The 21,641-nt window shown below is 41.4% G+C and overlaps 1 protein-coding gene across 2 annotated transcripts in view; it reads right to left on the reverse strand.

The window, feature by feature from the left end:
- LOC149847210 (protein ORANGE, chloroplastic-like) overlaps nt 1-21,641 on the reverse strand; it is a 55,551-nt gene that overhangs the window by 20,991 nt on the left and 12,919 nt on the right. For both annotated transcript variants that reach the window (XM_089996872.1, XM_089996871.1), the window contains exons 3-4: nt 21,525-21,641; nt 21,313-21,399 (exon numbers count right to left, since the gene is read on the reverse strand). In XM_089996872.1, coding sequence (XP_089852998.1) covers nt 21,313-21,399; nt 21,525-21,641 — 204 coding nt within the window. The remainder of the gene's footprint in view (nt 1-21,312; nt 21,400-21,524) is intronic.

A 21,641-nucleotide genomic window follows, 5' to 3' on the forward strand; every position in this document is an offset into this window, starting at 1 on the left:
TCCTAATCGACTATACCATAAGAAAGGCTTATTACATTCAGAAATACTAAAAACATTTGCAGAAGAAGAGGAGGACTCTAATGAAGATTTTGAATCCAGGTGAGCAGGGCGGACGAAATGACATGAAGCTTCTTCAAAGACATACATATTGTCTCATCTCTTTCCTTCAGCGAATGTTTCCCTCGTGCGAAGGTCCTTGACCTGCACAGAGGAGGGAGTGAATTCGACTGGAGCATGATTATCAACAACAAGCTTAGAAACAGAGACAATATTTTTCTTGATGTTGGGAGCATGAAGGACATCAAAAAGCTCAAGAGTGGAATATGACATGGGAATGACAGTTTTTCCAACATGAGAAACAGGATGGTGGGATCCATCACCAGTGACAATTTTACTTTTGCCAAAATAAGGAATAGGGTTAGACAATTTACCTGCATCACCAGTCACATGAGTTGCTGCCCCTAAATCAACAAACCAAGTGCCTTGATCATTCTGCTTTAATTTCAATTCTGACAAGGCGGATATCAACAAATCTTTAATCTCTCCATTGTCTCTGATATTAGTGAACTTTCTTTTGGGTTCTATCTGTATGGTCTTTCCTTTATTCTCTGCATTGTGCCAACAATTCGCCTTGATATGCCCCCTTTTGTTACAAAGGAAGCAAGTGGGGATGGATTTTTGTCCCTGAGCATGAGTCAACATATTTGGAGTGGGAAGCAATCCACGTCCTCTGTGTCTAGTTCGACCTTGTCCCCCTCGTCCTTGTCCTCGACCGTAGGTCACCCCTGTGGCAAAAACTTGGGAATTTGTATGAACATAAGTTTCTTCAGAAAAACTCTTCAGAGTCATTTCGTACTGAATTAATTTAGCTCGTAGCTCATCAAAGGTAGGAAGGGCAGGCAGACACAATAGTGAAGTGACGATCATATTGTAGTCGGATCCCAATCCATTCAGAGTTTGTTGCACCATATCACTGTCACTCACCGCACATCCTATAACTGCAAGTTGGTCTGTGATAGTCTTCATCTTGTTTAGATATTTCATGATGGTCATGGAATCTTTTCTCAGCAGCTGAAATTCCCTTTTGAGAAAAACCATCCTCGCCTGTGAAACTTAAGAATACGTCTAAACCAATCTCTCCCAAAGTTGCAGGGTTGTACAATTGTCAGGAATTGCAACAAGAACCTCTTGGGACAAGGTAGATGTAATGTATGCAACTACTGATTGGTGTTTCCTTTCCCAATTGAGATATTCCGCATTTTTGACATACACAATTGAACTTGCTCCTTTATCATCTTTCTCTTCTCTCGCAACAAATTCTAGTGGGACTGAGGTGGTTCCATCCAGGTGACCTAAGAGACCTTGGCTCCTTATAAAGGGAATGATTTGTCTCTTCCAAATCAAGAAGTTTGAGGTGGTTAACTTTTCGGAAACAAGTTGATTGAGAAAACTTGAAGAAAAACTCGATTGAGAAGAATGAGGATCCATGGAAAGAAAAATAATTGAGCAAGGATATTCGAGTGTTCACGAAGTGCCCAGTCTACTGCCAAAGAAGTTTGTTGGTCGCCTCTTTTTTTTTTTTAGCTGAGCAACCTTCGAGAAACTGGCGAATGGAGACTATCAGATTTAAAGGGAGATCAGATCTGAATTTTCACTTCCCCTCTTTTTAAAAAAAAAAATGGTGATTGACGCAGTGGGAATTTCTCGCACGTTAAACAGAAGTTGAATTAAATGAGTTTTCAAGTCTGGACAAAAGCAGATAAGGATGGCATTGACAGACAACTATTACGTGAGTTCCAGTTGTGACATTGAGAAGGAAATAGGCTAAGAGGTGAAGGCACTTGGTAGAAATGAAAGCAAATTGAAATAAGATCTGGTGCAAAAAGGCACGATCAGATCTGAATATGCTAGACGAATAAAAATGGGTTGAGTTTAGGGTTTCACGTGAAACAATGGATTCACGTGAAACATGATTTTTTTTTTTGAACACAAGGGTAAGAGGCAGAATATCTTAAGGGATTCACGATTCACGTGATGACTTAGGGATTCCGATTCACTTGATGATTTAGGGATGCAAGTCAGTTGTGAATCCTCCAGGGAAGGGAAGAAGAAGAAATGAAGAGAGATAGAGAAAATCAAAAGGGAAGAAACAGAAAATCGAAAGAGAGGAAAACGAGGGAGATGAAGAGATCTCTAACCTTTGGAAGCCTCCTTCACACCCTAAGTGGATCACTGCTCTGATACCATGTAAGTTTTTCCTGCTAAACCGGTTTTGTGAGAAGAGAAAGAGAGAGAAGACCAGAGGTTGCGGCTGTCACGATTTCAATGATCGGAAATCGTGACCTAAAGGTTGTATTAATATGTTGAGGCTACAGTATGGGTCCGGGTTTGGTACAATATCCAGATCCGGAATGAAATAAAATCATACAAGACTGTACATAAAGGCTATACATAAAAGAACTTGGGTCTGGTATAATATCCCGACACTAAACACACTTTTTCAGGAAGTACGTTCACGACCCATTGCACATCATTCACTACGAGGATGTGGACATTCGAGGGGATTTGACGTTCGAAGAAAGACTAGTGGCAATCGTTGATCGACGAGATCAAGTGCTTAAGTCAAAGACGATATCTCTTGTCAAGGTGCGCTGGCAGCACCATGGGTTTGAGAAATATACTTGAGAGCCTGAGACTGATATTAGGGAGAAATATCCTGACTTGTACTTTGAACAATGATTGCAATAAAATTTTGCGAACGAAATTATTTTAAGGAGAGTAGGATGTAAGACCTGAGATTTTTTTTTTTAAATCAAACTCCGGTCGAATCCGGACCCGAACCTGGGTACCCTAACACCTCCCGTGCTTATTTAAAGCACACGATGGGTAGGGTTTCTCATTTGAAAAACTCTCCCCCTCTCTCTGTAACGCCCCAAAATCGTGGACTTGAAACCTTTTATGAAAAAGGTTGAAAGCTTTGAAATCAATCATTTATCAGAGTTTAAAACAGAAGTTCAGCGGAAAATCAGGTTCAAAACAACAAGTCCCTAGACCTTGGGCACATTACAACCAAAAAGCAGTTTCCCCCTTACAAACCGATTTGCAGATCAAATAGATATTTTATTGAAATTAAAGAAGAACCACATTTTTTGTAATACAGTTTTAGAAATGCAGAGTTATAATCGAAAGAGATACTTTCAAAGAAACCTTGTACCATCTATCAAAAGAGTCCCCAAGAACGCAACGTCAGGAAAGGGCATTCTCTTGAATGTATCGCGTCATCATGCCATCGCAAACTGTCTCAACCTGTTCACCACCTGCCCATAAAAATGGGTCAGTCACACAACAGACTAGTAAGGGTGCAAAGGACAAGAAAGAGCAGAAGCTGCAATAAGTAAGATAAATGCTAGCTCAAGCAGAAACAAGCAAGACTAGCAGATCTAACCAAAAGTGCTGTGGAGTAAGCAAAGCTCTAGTAAAGCAAACAGCTACGTAAAAGAGCAGGAAGGATCAGAGTGCTGAACAGACAACTATAGCAATCTCACAAATATAATGGGTGAAGAGTAACTAACTCTATCCATCAGCCAAGCAAAGCAATTTTATAAGACAGGTATTCATAACACCCGTAATACATATACAAGTACCATTATATGGTTCAGCCTATCGGCCAGCAGCTACATTAATCGTGAGGCACAAGCTATTGCATCACAAACAATTTGTAAGCTACACAGGATAAGCAATCAACTAGTATGAGAAGCTAGTTATCACCAAGCACAGAACTGCGTAAGCAGTTTAACCAACAAGGGTAACGCCTCGACAGGCGTACCTAGCTCAACGAGTAGCATACCAAACTACCGAGCTAACAAGCAAGCAAGCAATGCACGTCACAATATGCATATCTCAAGATCATGTGCATAAGTTATATCTTGTCTCATTACTGAGCAGGCCGTTGTGGGTACGCACAAGGCAAAACGTAGAAACAGCCGAGATCGATTCGGGGGTCCATTATGCTATGTATTTTATTATACCCCGAATGACTGACTGAGTCCGCTTCCTAAGGGGACGGTCTGTGACCAAGAGAGTAAATCCCCAAAGGCAAACAAAAGGCCCAATGGATGCGCATCCGTACTTCTGCAGAAGTGGCCCGAAGGATTTCCCCTAACCTCCGATGACTGGGGAAGGTCGGATCTTTGCCCGAGATTGCCATATATGACTGTCCATCGGAGTTTTGTACCATCCATCCTCTCTCTTGATGAACCGTCCCGAATGAGCACGATGGAGGGTTTCTTAACCGCCGTTCCATTCTCATGCTCTGGTCTTTCAACCCAATCGAGCATCTTGCCTGTGAAGGCGCATGATTATTATTTAGGTGTGTTATACGCGCCATTGCGCGTTCAAGGCAACCAAACAATTCACATCCAACTCACCGCAGTACGCATCGTAACTATTCACTTATACAATCACGATGAAAGGGGGCAATCCCCACTGAGGGTAGAAACATTACTCTTGTGATCTTAAACACATGCCAATGCATGTTCGAGGCAGACATAGACCTCTCATCCTACTCATCGTAGTACGCAACGTACCTGTTCAAAAGTACAACCACGATGAGAGGGGTATGGATCTCTCGCAGGAAATCCCAATGCTTCTACTTTATAGAAGCCAACAGTGAACTCATTCCAGTTCCAGCTGATCGTGCTCGGGTCCTTTAGACAATTGCGAGCAACCCGCCTATTAGGCGAAAGCAACATAACAGGATTAGCTTAATGTGTCAATACACGCTAAGAGGTTACTGTAGACCTCTCGTTCTGCTCTCGTAGTCCAAACTCATCGTATGCGACTAAGGGTACAACTACAAGAGGAGGAACATGGATCCTTCGTAAGAGATCCAACAATACCTTCACAAAGGAAGGCACTACAATCTTGGTTGAACCAGAAAGCCTAGAAACTATGTCTCGTATCAGAGATGAGGTAACGTCGATCTAGTGATGGCGCAAGTACCTCGCTAGGATCCCCGCCCCTATTCGTGCACGGGATCCTAAACAAGGTTATCTAAGTCGCATCGAATGGGCAAACTAAGGTTGTAACACATCTATCCTAAATACATCAATTTGGGAGGTCTGACCGCTACCTCTGTTTCACAAGCTATACATCTTGAAAATAGGTTTGTACCTAAGACGATGTCTTTTGAGAACTGAAGTGCATAAGGGTGTGTCGTGGCTTGTAAGCCAAGTGAGACGATATACACTATGCACTCGAAGTTGCACTCCGAGAGTGCAAGCTGACAAGAGGCAAACTCATGCACATACTAATACAAAGGCAAAACGAGGGACAAGACTCGGTGGGCGAAGCCGCACCGCGAGGGTAGAACGCCAAAGCTCCACACGAGGTATGAGATCATACCTCGATCATCGTAACGCACAAGCAGGCAAACACGTAAGCAACTCGTGAGGTAAGAGATCCTATACTGACCACGCGAGTGTAAAGGACGACTCGCGAGGCATGGGGTTGCACCTCGATAGATCAATAAGCGCAAGTAGGAAAAGGAGCATGCGACAAAGATAGGATACATGCACGAACAAGGCATATGCACGAAGCGCAGTAACAAGGTAAAGACGAATACATACAAAAGGTAAGTGCAAGAGCAAGCACGACAGCACAAAAAAGTAAAATACGAAGAGTAAAGCAGAAGCAAAGCCATGGCGCATAAAGCGCGGAGCAACAAGTAAATACAAGAAGTAAAGTGCAAGAACGTAAAGAAGGACCAGGCATCCTGGAAAAAAGGCAAACATAAACAAGTAAATGCCAAGGCGCAAAGCGCGGGGCAACAGGAAAGTAAAGTGCGAGAAAGTAGGGAGGACAAGGATCGCGAAACCGCGTCCTTGAGTTAAAAGACATGGAATGTAAAGGCAGAAATAGAAAGCCTAGGCACATATAGCGCGGCGGCGACAGATGGAAAGTGCAGGAAAGTAAAGAGGACAAGGATCGCGAAACCGCGTCCTTGAAAGTAAAGACATACGTATGTATATATATATATATATATATATATATATATATATAATACGTATACATATATCGTCCTCTTTTAGTTATCTTTCTTATTTTAGCATTTATCAGTTCATTGTCCTTTCACGCAAGAATCCCCTACCTTAAGGGGTTGCGGGTCCTAGTACGCATGCAGCGCAGGCAAACAAGAGCTCGAGCCACAGAGGGCGAGCTGGATCCACCGTTCAACCTGGAGATCTCAAAACATTAGCATATGCCGAAGGTAAACAAGAAGCAACAAGACAACCAGGCCTCTTGCCTGCAGGAGGCAGAGGCAGGAGCTCTGCATCCTGCAGACAAGGGTGCCAGAGGCAGGGGCCTCAGCCCTGCTTGGCAACAACAGCAGAGGCAGGGAGCAGGAGCTCCCTGTCTACTAGCACAAGGAAAAGCAGGGGAGGGAGCAGAAGCTCCCTGCCACACCTGCCACAACAAGGCAGGGGGAAGCACCCCCTGTCAGAACACGACAGGGGCGCAGCCCCCTGCCGGCAGCAACAACAAGGCAAGGGGGCAGAGCCCCTTGCCAGAGAACACGGAGATGCAGGGGGCAAGCCCCTGCTCGAAAACCAGAAAGCAGGGGGGGCTTCGCCCCCTGCTGGCACAACGCAGGAGGCAGGGGAGGCCCCGCCCCCTGCCGGCACAATGCAAGAGGCAGGGGGGAACAGAACCCCCTGCCGAGGAGCAGCAGAAGAGCAGGGGGGCTCCGCCCCCTGCAGGGGAAACAAACAGAAGGCAGCCCCCCCCCCTGCCGGCAACAAAAGACAGGGGGCAAAGCCCCCTGCCGAGAGGCACCAAAAGAGCAGGGGGACTCAGTCTCCCTACCGACCCACTGCAAAAAGGCAGGGGGGTAACCCCCTGCCGACAAGAGGCGACAGGGGGCTCAGCCCCCCCGTCGACCAAGAGCAAAAGGCAGGGGGGGTAACCCCCTGCCAAAACAAGAAGCGACAGGGGGCTCAGCCCCCCCTGTCGTCCAACAGCAAAAAGAAAAGGGTGGCAGGAGGCGGAACCCCCTGCCAAGAAGAGCCAACGACAGGGGGCTCAGCCCCCTGTCGACCAAGAACAAAGGGAGGCAGTGGGGGGTTTAGCCCCCCTGCCAACAAGTGGTGATGACAGGGGGCTCAGCCCCCCTGTCGATCCACCCTGCACACAGACAAAAACAAGCAACGAAGAGGGGAGGGTTTTATACCTCAGAAGACCGCAGCAACGGGACCGCCTGAGGGGAGTCGTGACTGTCGTGGCTGGAAGGTCGACAGCACAGGCTCCAAGGAGAACGAGGAAGGCGGTGGCGATGAACGGTGGCGGCTGCAGCACCCCGAACGGAAGCAGAGGCTGACGGCACGCTCGGGGTCCCTGGCGCAGCCTCTGACGAAGGGGGAGTAGAGAGGGGCGACCGATGGCAAGGAACCCTCGCTCGAAGGGTGAGAGGCGAAGAGGAGACAGCAAGGGGAAGAGGGGTGGTCGGCAAGGCTCGAAGGTCGTCGGTGCTCGAGGTCGCTGGGGATGCAAGCGGCGAAAAGCTCCGACGACGGGGGCTCCCGCGCAGTCGACTGGGTCACGGGTGGCCACCGAGGAAACCAAGGTCGCAGGCGGCGGCGTCGAGGACCGGGAGTCGTCGACGCCCAGGGATCGTCGATCGTCAGGGAGGCCGGCCGGACGGAATCACTCGTCGGCGTCTCCGATCGCCGGCGGGAGCGTGATGGGGGCGGTGCAGATGAGAGAGAAGGGGCGAGGGGGTTTGCCCCTCGCCCGAGACGCCTGCGTCTTTTTAAAAGACGCAGGTTCTCGAGAGTTCGAGAACCCGGGTCCGGGTTGAGCTCGGGTCCGGCCCGGATCCGGGCCCGACACATGGGTCAGACCCTGACTCGTGTCCGACACGTGCCGGGCACGTGTCTGACACGAGTCGGACGCGATTTTTTTTTCATGGTCTTTACACTCTCTGTGCTCGCCCTCTTCCCCCGCGCAACTCCTTCTCTCTCTCCCGCTCCCTTTTTTCAACCACCGCCGTCGGCGACCCTCGTCGGAGGAGCCCTCCCCGACGTTCTCTCTTTGTTACCTCTCTCGCTTGTGTTCTGACCACCTGACGTCGGGACTGTCATCGTCGATGACCACCCAACGTCGGCAACCCCCAGGTAATCCCTCTCCCTCTCCTCCTGTGTTGTCTTCTTCTTCGTCTTCCTCTCTTTTTTCGGCAAGCCGATAAGGGTGACGCCCCTACCGCCTGTTTGCGACCAATCGGCAGGGGCTTTGCCCCTACCCCTTCTATTTTTCCGGCAGGCAAGGGCGGAGCCCCTGCTCCCCCCTGTTTCACCATTTTCGCGGGGGAGGGACCAAGCCCCTCCATGCTGCCCTGATCTCGTAGGGGAGGGGTTGAGCCCCTCCTTGTCTTCCTGTTTCCGCAGGGGAGGGGTCGAGCCCCTCCCTGTTCCCTTTGTACGCAGGGGAGGGGTCGAGCCCCTCCCTGTGTCCCCTGTTTGTAGGGGAGGGGCCCGTTCCCTTTGTACGCAGGGGAGGGGCCGAGCCCCCTCCTTGTGTCCTCTATTTGCAGGGGAGGGGTCAAGCCGCTCCCTGCTCCCTCTATACACAGAGGAGGGGTCGGGCCCCTCCCTGTTCCCTCTACGTTCTCAGGCAAGGCCCCTGCCTGTGCATCTCCTGGCAGGCAAGGGAGATGCACAGGCAGGGGCAGAACCCCTGCCTCCCTCCTCGTCCTCCCTTGTCGGGCAGAAGTCGGGCTCGGCCTGACAGTCGAGCCCACCCTTGTCACCCCCTTCTTATGGTTCGAAGTGGAGGCCTAGTGAGCTCACTCATCCGAGTGAGCTCAGCCCCCTCTTTCTCCCTATTCGGGGTTTGCAACCCCCTTCATTTAATTTTGAACATGTGTATTATGAGAATGCACCCTTTTGTTCTTCGCAGCTTGCGCAACGGAGCCCGCTCATGCCCCGAGGCCCAAGACGTACATTACATACACTCGAAGACGTGCGCAACGCCGCGACTCTCCAAGGTAGGGAAAAGTTGCGCAAAGGATAATAGATGAACTAAAATAAAGCAACTTAGCATATCTTCTGCAGAAAGAGTGTGGAACACCTATAGCTATATTCACAATGTTAAAATAAATAGGCTCAATGAAGATCGTGCAGATACCTTGGTGTATATTTATTTCAATCTTCGATTGATTGACAGGTATAATTAAAGTGTTGCACTTTTGTTTTGCTATATTATAAAATATTTATCTATCATTGATTATTTGTTAGAAACTTAGCATTCATATTTTATGTTCTTGTTATAAAAAGGTGCAACAATCGCTACAAAGGACTTAGTCAAAAATAGGATATCAATCCAGAACTTCCTATTATAGAAGAAAATACGTTGAGATTAGAGGACATGCGTTGGAGAGATTTGGATGATAGTGCACAACAATCAAGCACTATTTTCAAATCCAAACCCAAAGATGCACAACCAAGAGCTTCATTGCCTTCGATAATCATACGTACAAATAAGGTTGAAGAGGATACAAATCAATCCAACAGAGCTAGTAGAAATAGTGCAGATATACAAGAGTGATCATCAGTTCCCTAAGGCCGGATTGATCATTTCTTTAGCAGGAGACCTAAGCAAGGTATGCGTTATATGCATCTTGTGTTTTTTATTTTACTTTATTTTATATATGTATTTTTTATATTTTAGATTAAGGTTTTTGAACATTTTAATTTTTTAACATATTCATTATAGGAAATGAAGGAAGAAACAGAAGGCATGGTCGTGGAGAGCAAAGAGGATGTAATGATGAATAAAGTTCTTGATCTATTGTTGACCTGAAGAGGAAGATGATAAACTATTGATTGTTGTCAATAAAATGAACTCTTGAATTCTTAATTATTCTTTTGATGATGTAGTTGGAGTAGTCCAACTTAGAAACTTTTATGCTACTTTTTTTTTGTCATGGTCTTGTAATATTTTGTTGCTTTGATATGTACTTTTGTTTTGAAGCTTGCGTGATAAAGTGAAGTAGTGGATTATGTTAATTTTAAGTTTACAGTTTAGAACTTTATATCTTATAGTTTACAGTTTAGATCTTTATAACTTAAAATTTTAACCATTATCTTTGTGTATTATGCAATCTTTGAGTTTATTGATTTCTCATTTTCTATGTTGTAGAGATCACAAGAATCACATCAAATAACAAGTCATTTGATTCTTTCGTTGCAAAAGGTAGACTTTTTAATCAAATTTATTAGTTTTCTTAATGTATATTTAGTGCTTGCATGCATTTGTTAAATGGTTGCAACAAGAACGTGAACAATGATTTTTTCTTGATGTATTATTTTTTAAATGCTTGAAAGTTGCAATATGATGCATTTGTTAGATAATTACAACATGTATTATTTATTGTCTTAGATACTCATGTTTTATTTTGTCAATAATAACATAAATCTTATTTTTTGATAAATTAAAAATATATCATTACATTTTCGCTTCCCTTTTGCTTTCCACTCAAATCCTTGGTCGCTTCTGGTTCGCTTCCTAAGTCGCTTTCGAGACGCTTCCTGATTTACTTCTAAGTCATCCCACGCTTTCTACTAACTAAAATTTTAGAAGTGTCTCGCTTCCCGCTTTTGCTTCCTGTATCGCTTCCCGCTTCAGCTTCCTCAAGTGGCAACTCTGATCTAGGACGATCTCTATCAAAAGCCTTATAGCATTAGCTGCCATTAAGAATTGGTGTATCTATCAAATAGATGTCAAAAATGCCTTTTTAAATGGTGAATTAAAGGAACAAGTATACATGGATCCAACTAAGAAATGAAATTTCAGCAGAATAGGTTCTTCATTTATGTAAAGTTTTGTATGGTTTGAAACAGGCTCCTAAAGCCTGGTATGATAGATTTAACTCTATTATGGTTAAACTTAGTTTTAAGTCTTGTTATACTGACATTGTTAAGTTTATGAAGCACTCTAATACAGGTGTTGTTATTCTTCTTCTCTACGTTGATGATATGATCATTACTAGAGGAGATAAACATAGAGTTAGTTAATATCAAAAATGTTTTAAAACAAAGTTTTGAAATGATAGATCTCGGCTTAGATATTTTTTAGGGATTGAGGTAGCTTATTCTGCTCGTGGTTATTTTCTAACTCAATCCAAATTTACCATTAAGATTATTGACAGGTCTGGCATCACAGATGAAAAGAGAGTGGATACACCTGAAGTTATCAATGCAAAGACGAAAATCGATAATGGGTACTCCCTTGGTTGGAAGACCCTACTCCTTATCAGAAGATGATTGAGGCTCTTACCTATTTAACGATCACGGGACCTAACATTTCTCATGCAGTGCATACAACAAGTCAATTTCAACATTCCTCTACAACTGTGCACATGAGTGACGTTATGCGCATTATTAGATATTTACAAAATTTTGTTTTTAAATGAATTATTTTGTCTTCCTCCTACTCACTTGAATTAATTGCATATACTGGATTTTACCGAAGAGGACATCCTAATGATAGACACTCGACTATGGGTTTTTGTGTGTTTATAGGTGATTTGTTGGTATCCTAAAAATGCAAAAAAAAGTAGATGTTGTTATCATCAACCGAAGTTGAGTATCGCATCATGACCACCATGACATCTGAAAATGTGTGGTTTAGAAGATTATTAAAAGACATGGGGATGTATATGCAATCACCCTTAAGGTTATGCTGTGACAATAAAAGTGTGATCTACATAGCCAGCAATCACACGTTTCATGAGCGAACCAAATATATCAAGATAGACTGTCATTATGTTCAAGAAGAGTATATAAAGAAGACCATCATCATGTCTTATGTAGCATCAGAATTTCAGTTAGCCGACTTATATACAAAAACTCTTCTCCACAGGTTCATTTTTTGCTTGACAAACTTTCGATGATTATTTCGTAAGTTTGAGGGGGAGTGTTAAGTTGTATATATATATATATATATATATATATATATATATATATATATATATATATTATAGTATCTATAATATTGTAATAGGAAATAACCATTAGGGGCATTTTAGTCTTTTCATGGTATTATAATAGGTTGTGCCCATTAGGGGCACAATAGTCTTTTATATTTTTTTCTTTTTAATTTTGTAACTTAGTAATTAAGTTTAGGCTTGAGGGCATTTATGTAATAGGCCAATAGAGTCATTGGGACCTCCACAATGGCTCTATTTCTAGCCGTTGGAAAGGTCCCAATGGCCCTATGTGGCTTGTGTTGTGTATAAATAGGGGTGTTCCCTTCTTGTAAAAATAATGCTTTCGCAAGCATTTTATCTCAAATATATTTATATTTTTTACTTGTGTTCTTGGCCCCTAAGAAACCCTTGTGCATATATGCTTGTATTGACCCATAAGTGGTCTTTGATTGGTTGTGTTCTTGTAAGCCCATAAGAGGCACCTACTTGTATCTTTTGATTTCATTACATGCCTAAGCTATTGAAATATTGTTTGAGCATGACTCCCTCTTGATAGTTTATATTGATATATAATCTCTAGTAATTTGATATTCTGTTTCTACCTTTGGAGTTATGTTGATGGTTTCAAAGCTATCTTCGCATTTCGTGGTTCTTGCTTGATGGATTATCGTATCTTTTAATTATTTTTGAAATATGCTGAATTAAGTTTTCTAGAGTCATTTTCTTTATTACTCGTGATTTAAATTAGGACTATTAACTCTTGCTTTAATGATTATTGTAAATATTTTTGAAATGTTTTTTTCGCGTGATTGTGATTTAAAATTATTATTGTATTTTCTATATATTGTAGTTTCTTAAGTTTTTTAGTGTGCTTGACCATCCTCTCTCTCTCTCTCTCTCTCTCTATATATATATATATATATATATTCTAACTATTTATTTTGTTTTATATATTGTTTTTTTTTTAACTTTGATTATATTTGTGTTATAATTGTTGCCTTGTGTTGTAGTTGTTGCCTTTTGTTGCTATCTCAATGCAGGATCTAAACAAAGTCATGGATTGGGATAAAGCTCCTTGGAGATTTGAAAATTGGAGTCATAATAATCATGGACTCTCTTTTGGAAGATCGATTGTTGTTGGTCTCCCGTAAAGATTATTGCTTGATGCCTTTGAAGACCTTATCCCTTGTATTATTTTCGCAAACTTTCGGTGACTCACTGTAAGTTTGAGAAGGGGTGTTAGAAAATATGTACTTGTCTTGTTTATACCTAAGTATACTCTTGTATACTTAGGGGTATCGCGTATTATATTTATTGTTTTCTCTTTGTTTTGTAGCCTAGATATACTAAATGTATACCTATTGCTTGTATTTTGCTATTAGTCAAGCTATATATTAGGTACACCTCTTTAGTTAGGATAAGTATACTTATTGTATAGGATGGGTTAGGGTTTTTTTCATACCATTTCATTTTTTCTGTATTTTTTATTTTATTTGTAAGATGGTTCAACTAGATGTTGGGTCAAACTAGCCATTATGCTAGTCTAATGACTAGTCTAACTAGCCGTTAGACTATCCTAAGTACGGCTGGTATGTGGCTATTTGTGGATATATATGAGGCTTATTCCTCATTGTGTTTCTTGAGAGAGGATGAGTGTACATAAGATGTGTGCTTGAGTGTTGTAGTGAGGTTACCTTGTAATTTTTATATTTTTTATCATTAATAAAATTATTATTTATTTTATTTATTGGTGTTCTTGTGCATGTATGAATATGTCAACATTTACTCTTGGCCAAATGTATTATGTTTATGCTTTAGCCCCTTTTTATTTTTTATTTGGTTGTGTCTTGGGTTCCATGTCATTTCATGACAGTCTGTGTCATGGAAGTCAATGTGACTAAGCCTTTTGTGCCCAAAATGATCATCTTGGTATTATAGTTCTTACTTTTGTAAGTGACATTGCTATTATGAGAAGTAACATTGCAAGAATTAAAGAGCTGAAACAGATTTTATAACTTAAGTTTCCAAGGAAGGACTACAGTTTAGGGAGGTAGCTTCTTGGCGCACAAGTAGACTAGCAGTAGGAGCTTTGGTGGACACAATCTCAATATGCATAAGATCTTTTCCATTATAGTGATATAATAATTGTAAGACTTCAAAGACTCTTCTCACCTTGAATTGTGTGATAAAGAGGATTTTACTTCTTGAGGAGACAGAAAAGCTTAGAAGCATAATCATGGAAATATTTGGCATTTACAAGAACTATAAATCAAGTCTTACTATATGCATTTTTCAAGGAAATTTTCTTTTTGCAAGGACTTTCAAGCAAATTCATATGTAAGGCATTAAAAGAATATTTTGAATATGCCAAGGGTTATAAATGACCTTATATGTACAAGATCCATGGTGCATAGTTCAAAAATTCCTCTAGTGGTTGTGACATTTCAAATGTCAAAAGGGAAAGAGATCCTACTAATAGACAGCCACTTGCGACTAACATAAGTGAATGCATCAAATATGTATTCACCACACCATTACATAGAGTTAAATATTTGACAGGAAAATTAAATTTCTACATAAGTTTTGAACATTTGAAAGGTAGAAAAGACTTAAGCTTTAGCTTTAGGAAAGAAAACTCAGGTGGCCTACTATAGTCATCAACAAGAATTACACAAAAACACGGTATTTAGACACAAACATAATCAAAGTTGGTATCGGTGGGGGATCGAGCAGAGCCACCTGTGGGCCACCCGTAGCTCAGCCCGTTTGGCCAGGGCCTGGGCTGGCATTTTCAAGAACCAGATCGGAGCAGATCAGGCCTAGACAAAAATGCCTGAGACATCATATTCTTAATGTTGTCCTCTTCAATAATACAAGTTCCCCTATTGATTCAAGAAAAGGAACTGCAGTTTTGAATTTGGCAGTCCCCAATTACATCATAGGCATACTGCAAGATCCACAGCTTGTACACCTTTCGATAGTGCAATTTTGTTGTTAAATGGTATGATCTTATCCACGATATTTCCAATGCATTTTTAATCAAGCATTTTGCTTGGTTTTGCATCATAGAATTGCATATAGAATCTTCAAGAACTTAAAAACTCTCATTAGAAAAGGATATGAGTGGCAGGCAGCCAGCTTATTAATCTAACTTGGTAGAGAGATGAGGCTGATTACAGCAATCAGTGGTCACCATTTTCTTGGTAAGGTCCACATTTTGAAATACAAACCCATGACATTTTATAGGCTGTTAGTAACATATTGAACAATTATTATAGATCCTAGCAAGGCATCATGATGCCATGTAAAACCTGTCCTCACATGCCTAAAAATTTCAATTCTTGTCAAAAGAGGTGTTGACACTTGAGCTGGGACTTATTCCACTCTACTTCAACCATCAATAAGCAACCCTGAATAACATATTCTGCTCTTTCTAATGAGGTTATAAGATCAAGAGCCTAGATTGTGTCATAGACTAGGATAGGTAAATTGCGAATGCTTCCTAATAAATGGTATGTGTTGAAGACAGGTGGTTTTAAGTGACGTTCTTTTATATTTGATGCTATTTGTAATTTTGCCTTTATTATGGACTTGGCTGTAATTATTTCTTTAAGCCTCTCTCTATTTAACATAGAGAGAGACCCTAATAGAATTAATCGAGTCCTCTCTTCCTGTGCAGCCGTCTCTCTCTCTCTCTCTCTCTCTCTCTCTCTCTCTCTCTCTCTCTCTCTCTCTCTCTCTCTAGGGTTCGGTGCATCTTCTACATGGTATCAAAGCCATGCCGATCGTGGGAGTGTGATCGATAGCCGATCGTGGAAGCATGATCGAGTGTGATCAAAGCACAGTCGATCGTGGAAGTTTTCTCGATCGTGATCAAATTTCTATCTAATGAAAATATTTCTCCAATCAGGTCAGCGATTAAAATTTTTTTTAAGATCTGATGAAAGATCTGGGCGTGTTGTTGGTCGTGGATGCTTGTTGTGGATTTGGTAGCTTCTCGGGGTTTTTTTTTTCGTGACTACCTGTTGCCGAGTTTCTTCTTCGCTATGAGTTCCTGCCGTGGTTCTTTGTTGCCGAGTCTTATTTCATTCCAGGTTGACTCTGCTATTGGTAAGTGTTGACGAATGTTGGTTAGTGGTGATTCTGTTGTTGGTTATTTCATTCCCTGGTGAGTCTACGACTGCTGTTGGTGATTCTGCATATGTTTGGGCCCTGTTTTTTCGTGATTTTATGGCATGAGACCTTGATATCGTGGACATGGGTACAGTTTGCACTGAACCACGTTAGCTCCTGTGTGTTAATCTATTTGCTTTCTGATCTGCCGTGAATGTATGAAAGATATCAGTGCTTTTATCCTGATATTTCAGCCGTGAATGTGTTAATCTATCAGTGCTTTTATTTCAGCCATGATACCCTGATATTTGGGCCCTGTTTTTTTATCGTGAGTTCATGCTGCGACTTCCTGGTTTTTGAAGAAACAGCAATCCAACAAGTAGTGGTGTTGCTTGTGATTGAAAAATGACTGATTGTCGAGCTGTATATGTCCGAGGAGCAGCCCCTGTTATGAAACAGGTTCTGCGTATGCAGAGTTGTGTTGGTCGTGATTCACTGACGTGCTGGAAAAAAAATTTGTGGTTATGGGCTGCTATCTCTTACTGTAGTGAGTTTTTTTTTTGTGTGAACAGTTGTTGATTGTCATATCGGTTGGTGTGTGGGTGGTACACACGTGTTTCCCTGAGTTGATTGGAGTCTGTCTAGCTTTTTTTTTTGTTGTTGTTGAACCAGAAGTATGGCTGAAACTTCAAAATGTGATTCAAAATTGGAAAATATTGGAGAATATAAGGCTTTTGCCAATCCATTTTCGTACGGCTCGTCTGTAAGGTTGAAAGAAACTAACTATGTTAGGTGGTCCAGAACATTTATGATGTCGGTATTTGGACATCGTAGAAAACATGTCTTGTTAGAAGACGAACCCAATGAAAAGGTGGGAAAATATGTTACCTGGAATGAAGATAATGACATAGTTATGTCATGGATTATGAATAGTGTCGAACCTCATATTGCAGATGGTTTAATTTACTATAATACAGCCAGACAGATGTGGGACAATCTTCGAGATACGTACTCACAAGAGACTAATGTGAGTCGTATCCTGCAAGTTGAACAGGAAATATATAATTTACAGCAGGGAGATCAAACCTTGGCCCAGTACTATGCCTCCGTAAAAGCTGCCTTTGAAAGACTTAATGCTCACAGACCTCTCTGTTGTTCGAAACAAAAGGATCATCAAGAACAAACTATGGTTGCTCGGTTTCTTACAAGTTTATCTTCAGAATTCTCTGTTGCAAAAGTTCAAATGTTGACTGGTTCAGATGTACCTACTCTTGTTGAGGCATATAATCGTATGAGTAGACTTGCGATCTTTCTTCCACATTCTCAGCCTGTGACTCAGTCATCTACTTTAGTTGTCTCATCTGGTTATGGGCGTGGAAATTTTCAGAACATCAGAGGACGAGGTCGCGGACGAGGTGTGGGAGGCAGAGGAAAACTTTAATGTATATTTTGTGGAAAATCTGGACATTTAGAAGATCGTTGCTGGGATAAGCATGGCCGGCCAACCCCCTCTTCATCAAAGTCATATGCTCCTAAAGCAAATGTTACTACTCTCGAGGCATCAAAGGCACAGGAAAATATCTCTGCAAATGAAAGTAGTATCACCCTTAGTCGTGCGGAATATGATGAGCTGATAGCTCTTCGACCTTTGAGTTCCACCCCTCCTGTAGCTGGTGTTGCCTATTCAACCGGAAATCATCTTCATCTGACTGATAGTAAGTGGGTTATTGACTCTGGTGCATCCAGACATTTGTGTGGAAATTCACGTGTTTTTTCAGATCTAAAGGATATTAAGGCTCAACTTGGAGTCTTATTAGCCGATGGGAGCTCCTCCCCGGTAGTTGGTCAGGGAAATATTTCTATATCCTCCTCATTACAGTTGAAAAATGCTCTTCATGCTCCAAACTTTCCTCAAAGTTTACTCTTTGTTAGTTGCCTTATAAAAGAACAAAACTGTCGAGTAATATTTGATCCAATGGGTTGTCATTTTCAGGATTTGCTGACGAAGAAGAAGATTGGTGGAGGCTATGAAGAGAATGGAATTTACTACCTACATCATCCAATGGGTATTGTTCATGCTGCAGTGGAACATTCATTCAGTCATGTTCAGTGGCATCGTCGTCTTGGTCATCCTTCATTGTCAAAGCTTCGGTCGGTCTTTCCTCAGATTCCTTCCACCACATCATTTCAGTGTGAAGCATGTCAGCTGGGCAAGCGTCATCGAAGTTCATTCCCTTCGAGTCAGAGTCAGTCTAGTAATAAAGTCTTTGAACTTCTTCATGCAGATGTATGGGGTCCTAGTAAGATTCCTACTAGGACTCAGTGTCGATATTATCTAGTTATTGTTGATGATTTCTCTAAGTTGTCATGGGTGTTTTTAATAAAGGAACGATCTGAAGTTCCAAGTATTCTCCAATCTTTAATTCTTGAAATAAAAACTCAATTTGAATCTATTGTCAAGATTGTTCGCACTGATAATGCTCTTGAGTTTAAATCAAAAGGTCTGTTACAATTTTACTAAGATAATGGCACCTAACCCCAAACTTTTTGTGCCTATTCATCTCAACAAAATGGGGTGGCTGAGCGAAAACATCGTCACCTGCTTGATGTTGCCAGGACCATTATGATTCAATTCAATGTTCCTGCGTTATACTTACCTATACCTCCTTTTCCTTTGGAATTCGTACCCTCATTCCCGAACCAACCTTCATCCTCTTCCAGATTTCATAATCCTCCATTGGTATATGTGCGTAGAGATCCACCTCCGCAAGTGCCTTCATCTTCTTCTTCCCCTGAGGTAAGTTCCACTGACAATAGTGATCTTCATGATGATGATAACAGACTTATTGCTCTACGAAAGGGGACACGACAATGTACCTTATATCCCATATCTCATTTTGTCTCTAATGCCAAAATTGGAAATCAGATGAAATCTTTTATTTCAGCCTTATCTGCTGAAACTATTCCTCTGAACTATCAGCAGACAGAGCTTGATACTCGCTGGAAGTTGGCTATGCAAGAAGAAATGAATGCTTTAATATCTCAGCATACATGGGATCTAATTGATTCCCCAGCAGATGCCTACATTGTTGGATGTAAATAGGTATATATCATAAAGTACAAATCTGATGGTTCTATTGAAAGGTACAAGGCCAGATTAGTTGCAAAAGGGTATACTCAGACATATGGTATTGATTTCTTTGAAACTTTTTCTCCTGTTGCACGGATGGGTACCATTCGTCTTGTTCTCTCAGTAGTTGTTCAACATGGTTGGAACTTGTACCAATTAGATGTGAAAAATGCATTTCTATATGGGGATTTATCTGAGACCGTTTACATGCAACAACCTCCAGGATTCGCGGTTGAGGGGGAGTGTCAGAAGGTGTGTAGATTGAAAAAGGCGATTTATGGCTTGAAACAAAGTCCTCGTGCATGGTTTCAAAAGTTTTTTGAAGTGATGTCACGCTTTGACTTTAATAGGTCAGCAACAGATCATACACTATTTATAAAGAAAACTAGCTCTGGCATAGTTGTTATGGTGGTATATGTGGATGACATCATTCTTACAGGAGATGATGTAAAAGCTATTGAAGCCACAAAGGCTCATCTTCAAAAACACTTTGTTACAAAAGACCTTGGTTCACTCAGGTATTTTCTGGGTATAGAAGTTGCCAGGAGCCGTGAAGGGATGGTTTTGTCCCAACGAAAGTATGTTCTTGACTTATTAAAGGAAACGGGAATGTTGGGAGCTAAACCAGCAAATATTCCCATGGACCATAAAGTTCAGTTGTTTGAATAAGGGTCAAAACTGGTTGATAGCAAAAGTTATCGCTCCCTAGTAGGGAAGCTACTGTATGTAACTGTGACCAGGCCGGATATTGCTTTAGCAGTAAGCAAAGTTAGCCAGTTTATGGACAAGCCAACTGAGGTACACTGGAATGCAGCTATTATGATTCTCATATATCTAAAATCTTCACATGGAAAGGGGTTATTGTTCAGGAAAGGTGGAACTCTGAAGATAGTGGCCTATTCTGAAGCTGACTATGTAGGATCTGTAGTGGATAGAAAATCTACCACAGGATTCTGTGTGTTTCTGGGAGACAACTTGATCTCTTGGAGAAGTAAGATACAAAATGTGGTTTCTAGGTCGAGTGCAGAATCAAAATATCGGGCTATGGCCCAAACAGCTGCTGAATTGATGTGGGTTCGTACTGTTCTTCATGATCTTCATGTGAAGGTTTCCTCTCCCATGACCATGATGTGCGATAACAAAGCTGCAACATATATAGCGAACAATCCTGTATTTCATGAGAGAACAAAGCACATTGAGGTTGATTGCCACTATGTAAGGGATATGGTTCAAGCTGGTCATATCACTACCAGATATCTAAAGTCGGAAGACCAAGTTGCAGATATGTTTACAAAACCTCTTGCTAGACCAAATTTCTTAAAATGTTGTGACAAGCTGAGCATGATTGATATCTATGCTCCAGCTTGAGGGGGAGTGTTGAAGACAGGTGGTTTTAAGTGACGTTCTTTTATATTTGATGCTATTTGTAATTTTGCCTTTATTATGAACTTGGCTGTAATTATTTCTTTAAGCCTCTCTCTATTTAACATAGAGAGAGACCCTAATAGAATTAATCGAGTCCTCTCTTCCTGTGCAGCCGTCTCTCTCTCTCTCTCTCTCTCTCTCTTCTCTCTCTCTATCTAGGGTTCGGTGCATCTTCTACAGTATGCATCAGAAATTTTGCAGTTTGCAAAAATATATGGCATCTATTGTGAATGAATTAATTTTTAATATCAATTAGGGAACTTTTGGCCTTAAATCTATCCAAAGTATCTGCAAATGATATTCAGGAACAAAGAACTCAACATAATAAGACAAGTCATTTTTTCTGTTCTTTCCCACATTATTATATGTGGAAACATTATTCACCCACTATTTCTTGGTGATGTCATCTGGAATCTTAATCAGTTCTGTCATTTGCAAATTATATTGCAGGTTTCAGAGTTTAAAAGCAGTATACAACAGAATCATGCTTTATCAATGACATGCAAAATAATCAATTTCATTGTCTATTTCTTCTCCATACAGATGCCAAGGACAAGGTCTCAATTTCACAATGCAAAACTCAATCAAGTTCCTTCAGCACAGATGGTAATATGTCTAAATTTGATCTTATAGAAACTTTAAATGAAAGTTGTCAACTTACAGTTGGTGCAAGGAGGCCTCCAAACAAGATTATACCCGAGATAAAGGAAAAGCATGTCAGATAGAGTTTTCTTCGAGTTGTTAATGTCTAGCTCAACAAGGATATGCACAATATTAGAATAGAAAATATGTCAACAAATATACATAGGATGTTGGTAAGCTGATAAAAACTGCAGAATCTCATATATCAGATACAAAATTTTCAAGAATTACCATATTTGGGAGAAAAGGAATGGAAGATGGCATATCAAGCATTTCATTTTCTTTCTCATTGTCTTCGTTCATTTGCCCAGTAATTTTTATTCGCTGTTGTATTCTTAATCTCCTAAC

This window comes from Nuphar pumila, chromosome 2, assembly GCF_984573655.1.
Source record: "Nuphar pumila chromosome 2, dmNupPumi1.hap1.1, whole genome shotgun sequence".
Taxonomy (NCBI): Eukaryota; Viridiplantae; Streptophyta; class Magnoliopsida; order Nymphaeales; family Nymphaeaceae; genus Nuphar; species Nuphar pumila.